The 5,655-nt window shown below is 43.4% G+C and overlaps 1 protein-coding gene across 1 annotated transcript; it reads left to right on the top strand.

Moving 5' to 3' along the window:
* Positions 1 to 1,927: 1,927 nt before the first annotated feature.
* Positions 1,928 to 2,866, top strand: LOC101693218 (putative olfactory receptor 2B8). Its single transcript, XM_004781528.2, has one exon. It carries the CDS (start codon positions 1,928 to 1,930, stop codon positions 2,864 to 2,866), a length of 939 nt encoding a protein of 312 aa, XP_004781585.2.
* Positions 2,867 to 5,655: the final 2,789 nt, after the last annotated feature.

Raw genomic sequence — 5,655 nt, forward strand, 5'->3', positions numbered from 1 at the left:
TTGGGAACTCTTTATCTTTCCATCCATTTTGAATGTCAGTCTTGCTGGATAAAGTATTCTTGGCTGCATGTTCTTCTCATTTAGTGCCCTAAATACATCTTGCCAGCCCTTTCTGGCTTGCCAGGTTTAAGCACGGTATTTAAATGGTGGTGTTTTCAGGTTCTCTCTGAGTGTGTGTTTAGTAGTTTTACTACTCTAAGGAAACTCAAATTCCAAACATATAGCTATCATAAATACAGTATCTTAGAGAGGTAATTCTGACACAATGTTTATATGCAGAATTACTACTGATATTTTGAATATAACTTAATTATTTGTATATATACATTCTAGCTCTTTTTAAAATTAAAAAAAAATTTTTTAATAAACACATAATATAGTATTAGCCCCAGGGGTACAGATCTGTGAATCGTCAGGTTTAGACACTTCACAGTTTAGACACTTCACAGCTCTCACCATAGCACATACCCTCCCCAATGCCCATAACTCCACCATCCTCTCCCTTCCCCCCTCCCCCACCCCCCTCAGTTTGTTTTGTGACATTAAGGGTCTCTTATGGCTTGTCTCCCTCCTGATCTTGTTTCATTTATTCTTTTCCTACCCTTGAAACCCCCCACGTTGCATCTCCACTTCCTCATATCAGGGTGATCATATGATAGTTGTCTTTCTCTGATTGACTTATTTCAATCAGCATAATACCCTCTACTTCCATCCACGTCATTGCAAATGGCAAGATTTCATTTCTTTTGATGGCTGCATAGTATTCCATTGTGTGTGTGTGTGTGTGTGTGTGTGTGTATCACATCTTCTTTATCCATTCATCTGTTGATGGACATCTAGGTTCTTTCCATAGTTTGGCTCTTGTGGACAGTGCTTTTTTTTTTTATGGTTTTATTTATTTATTTGACAGACAGCAATCACAAGCAGGCAGAGAGGCAGGCAGAGAGAGGAGAAAGCAGGCACCCCTCAGAGCAGAGAGCCTGATGCGGGACTTGATCCCAGGGCCCTGGGATCATGACCCAAGCCACAGGCAGAGGTTTTAACCCAGTGAGCTACCCAGGCACCCCGACATTGCTTTTATAAACATTTGGGTATACATGCCCCTTCAGATCACTACGTTTCTATCTTTAGGGTAAATACCCAGTAGTGCAGTTGCTGTTTCGTAGGGTAGCTCTATTTTCAACTTTTTGAGGAAACTCCATGCTGTTTTCCTGACTGGTTGCACCAGCTTGCATTCTCAACAGTGTAGGAGGGTTCCCCGTTCTCCACATCCTCGCCAGCATCTGTCATTTCCTGACTTGTTAATCTTAGCTATTCTGACTGGTGTGAGGCGATATCTCATTGTGGTTTTGATTTGTATTTCCCTGATGCCGAGTGATGTAGAGCACTTTTCATGTACATTCTAGCTTTTAAAAATTCCTATCTCTGAACACACTGTATTATATTCCATTGCAGGTGAGGTGTGTACAAATCCAGCTGTGTAAAACACAAGATACATATTTGCAATAATGTCTCTCCCTCTGTCTGCATCTCCTTCTGATTCTTTCTGATTGTTCTCCCTCTATTTCCTTCATGCTTATTATCTCTAAAATGTATGTACATACTTACAGTCCTTTAAGTCCCATTAAGTTCAGACCAAAAGAACTTTCATACCTATAACCGATACCAACATGAAGTCCATTATTTCATTTTTCCCATATTACATTTTAAAGATTTACTTTTTGTGATAATGTGGAAGTAAGCTGGTGTAAGTTATGTCAATTTCAATCATTTATTGAAATAGTTACTTTTAGTATGCCATGGCCAGGTCTTACAACATGAGAGATCCACCTCCAGAGGCACCAACTTTTTTTTTTTTTTTCTTTGAAGGTTTCTTTTAAAAGTTGCTAAACACTTGGTCCTGACAGGAAACATGCACTAACAGAGGATGGAACAGAAGAATGGCAGTTCTTTCACGGGGTTTATCCTGCTGGGGTTCTCTGACCAGCCTCAACTGGAGCTAGTCCTCTTTGTGGTTCTCCTCATCTTCTACCTGTTCACTCTGCTGGGAAACACCACCATCATTGCCTTGTCCTACCTCGACCCACATCTACATACTCCCATGTACTTTTTCCTCTCCAACCTAAGCTTTCTGGACCTGTGTTACACGACCAGCAGTGTCCCTCAGCTCCTGGTTCATCTCAGGACAGAAGACAAGTCCATCTCATTTGGTGGCTGTGTAGTTCAGCTATTTGTCTTCTTAGGGCTGGGATGCACGGAATGCATTCTATTAGGGGTCATGGCGTTTGACCGCTATGCAGCCATCTGCAAGCCCCTGCAGTACACCGTGATCATGCACCCCCGTCTCTGTGCCCTCATGGCTTCTGCGTCATGGTTCATTGGTTTTGGCAACTCCTTAGCGCAGACAGTGCTCATCTTCCTTTTGCCACTTTGTGGGAGAAATAAAATAGACCACTTCATTTGTGAGATCCCCGCACTGCTCAAGCTTGTCTGTGTTGACACCACTGTGAATGAATCTGAGCTTTTCTTTCTTGGTGTGATCATTCTCCTCGTACCTGTGGCCTTAATCATCTTCTCCTATTGTCGGATTGTCAGGGCGATCTTAAGAATAAAGTCATCTGCAGGGCAGAGGAAAGCGTTTGGCACATGTGGGTCCCACATCACAGTGGTCTCCCTGTTCTATGGCACGGCCATCTATGCTTACCTCCAGCCCAGCAACAACTACTCCCAGGATCAGGGCAAGTTTGTTGCTCTGTTCTATGCCATCGTCACCCCCACAGTCAACCCCATCATATATACACTGAGGAACAAGGATGTGACGGGAGCAATGAAGAAGGTGCTTTGCAGGGGCCATGACTCCAGATGACTGGGCGGGGAAGACCCTTTGATGGAACACATTGAATGCCAGAGTGATTAGACCTACATGGATCATCTAATATTTCCCGTGATAACTTTCAAGGGTATTATCTTACTTCATTGTTTTATGTAAATGAGTGCTCAAAATCCCAATTCAAGGATTCACACAACTTCCAGAGAGGCTGATTTTTGTTCCTAGATCAAATGCACATATATGGATTTATTATTTAATTTGAGAAAGAGAGAGCATGAGCAGCAGGGGTATAGGGAGAGGGAGAAAGAATCTCAAGCGACTGTACCCTGAGCACAGAGCCTGATGCTGGGATTGGTCGCACAACGCTGAGATCACAACCTGAGCTGAAATCACGTGTCGGGCACTCACCACGTGCACCCACCTGGCTGCCCGAGCTCTTCCTCACATTTGTACTTTAGAGAGCTCCACAGGTTTTCATATTTCACTTCCATTTGGGAATCCTATTCCATTTCTAAGTGCAAAAAAAATTTATGCACATGATACTAAAGCATAGGCAAAATAAGAATAGGAACCACTAATGCGCTGTAAGAAATGTTAACATTTTAGCAGTTTTTGCAACTGCTGGAGGTATGTCACTTATTCTTGCATTTGGATCATGGCCGGATTACCAGGTCCATAGGTTGACTGTATCATTGCCTTTTCACAGAATTAGGTGGGCATCTGTGGGAAAAGTATACTTTTAGATGAAAGAGAAATTTGGTAACATCACTTCTGATATACCCATTCAGATATGAGGCCTGGTGTGATGTGAGCAGTGTGACAGTGGCTTTATGCAGCTTTGTGAGGGGTTCCTGTCACACAGGGGCAGGGCCTGGTGCGTTGCTGCTGATACGCTGAGCAGCAGCTCTCGAGCCCCAGACAGTGCTTACATGTCACGTTGTGCTGCAGGCACAGGAGCGCCCGTATGTGGTCTGCAAGCCGGCTACATGGCCTGGGAGCCACCCCCTGCATTCAAAATGACTTTTAGGACATTATTGTATCCTAGTCAATATTCTATATGTTCTATCTACAATAATGCAGCAAAATTTCAAAGGGGAAACATTTAGATCTTTTCTTCGTACCATTTTCTAATTTTTTTGTTCCAGGCATCAACTGATCTATGCTTTGTATATCACATCTGCCCAAGGCCCCAGGCAATTTGAATGCAGAGACACATAAAGTAAGAGAAATGACACTTTCCAGGGAAATCCTATGTTCCGTGGAGCTTACTCATTTACAACAGGGGAAAACTTAAAGAAAAAAATAAAATATATGTGAGCTATTAAAGATCTCTGTGTGTCTAAGCTTTATAGATAGCCATCTCATTATGAAGTCAGTGTCACACAGTTCTGAATTCTGCACACAGCCAAGTGCAGGTAGATGTGTTTGTGTCTTGGGGTGGACACATGCACATAACAACTCTCCTGTTTCCTATCCTGACAGCTAAGGGGCCTCCCCAGGGCCTTGGACCTTGAGCTGGCCATGCTCGTGCCAAGTGATCTTGCAGGGACAGCATGTGGAAGCTGCAGATGACAGCCATGGGAGGTTATGCACACGGTCAGGTTCTCTCTGTATCACTACAAGCATCACAGTATTCTTACTTGAAATCAACACCCAGGATGTATCTTGACACCATAGTGATACTTCATGTGTATCAGTAGGAAAATAGTTCTGACCACTGTTTATCTCGATGGTGACAAATTTCCTGCTTTCTGTTATGTTTCAGCCTCATCTTGACAATTATACCCAAATGGTCACTTTACAAGACCAGTGCTCTAACCCCTTAGCTATGGAGCCAAAATGGTCACTTTAAAGTCCCTCAAGTGAACTGTCTTTGGTGCAAAACCCTCAAGGTCTCATGATGTTACAGAGCCTATTGTAGTGGGTAAACAACTCCTTCTCTGCTCTTAAGGACACATAGAACCTGGAGCAAAATATTTATTTCCTTTAAATGAATGTGTGAATGGCATTTGGATGTTTACAACTCATGAAAATAAGCTATAGAGAACAAAGTCTCTGGGATCCATGCCAAAATTAAAAAAAAAAAAAATCAGGTAAGAGACCAAACACAAGTTCTGTGACATTTTTCTGTTAGGAATCTGCTCCCCATGGTGTCCATGCCTTGTATGTAATAGACTCCAGCGTTGTGTAAATTGTGACCAATATTATTTGGACCATTTCCTTCTGCCTGTTCACCAGTAAGTGTCACATGGCTGTGCACTTGTACCCAAGGCTTGGCTAAATTATTTATTTCATCTGTCTTTAGCCCCTGGAGGTCAGGATGATTGTGATTCTCTAGAGCAAGTCATGGGTCCTTCCAGTTCTTCTGTTTTCTGAGGGACACAGGGCACACACATCATTGGCTCCGATAGTGACAGCAGAGACCCAGAATGTCAGTCAGACTCACATGAAACACAATTTTTAACAGCAGGTGATTCATTACCAGGTAGCGAAGGATACCAAGTAGCAGGAGTGCATGCAGGACGCCCCAGAGCCATCAGGCACAGCCTGGCAGACCCCTTCACTGCAACGGGAAACATTTTTCTTCTCATACGTGAGGCAGATCTACCGTGGTATGAGTCAGCACCAAGAAGGCCTGGGGGGATTCTCACATTATGTCTCCCTACCTTCATAGCCCTGTCCTGGCTTTAGGACTGTCATTTGGTAGCATATCTGCAGTGTGTAGAGTGGAGGTTCTAAACAGACCCTCTGTGTCATGCTGCAGTCACTATTAGGTCAGAAATCACAGCACAGCCACCCCTGTCAGACCCTCATGTCGCTCAGAG

This window comes from Mustela putorius, unplaced genomic scaffold, assembly GCF_011764305.1.
Source record: "Mustela putorius furo isolate JIRA1106 unplaced genomic scaffold, ASM1176430v1.1 tig00537295_pilon_pilon_pilon, whole genome shotgun sequence".
NCBI lineage: Eukaryota > Metazoa > Chordata > Mammalia > Carnivora > Mustelidae > Mustela > Mustela putorius.

Bases quoted from the DNA above. Each gene is read 5' to 3' on its own strand.
- LOC101693218 (XM_004781528.2), top strand. From the start codon at position 1,928: ATGGAACAGAAGAATGGCAGTTCTTTCACGGGGTTTATCCTGCTGGGG.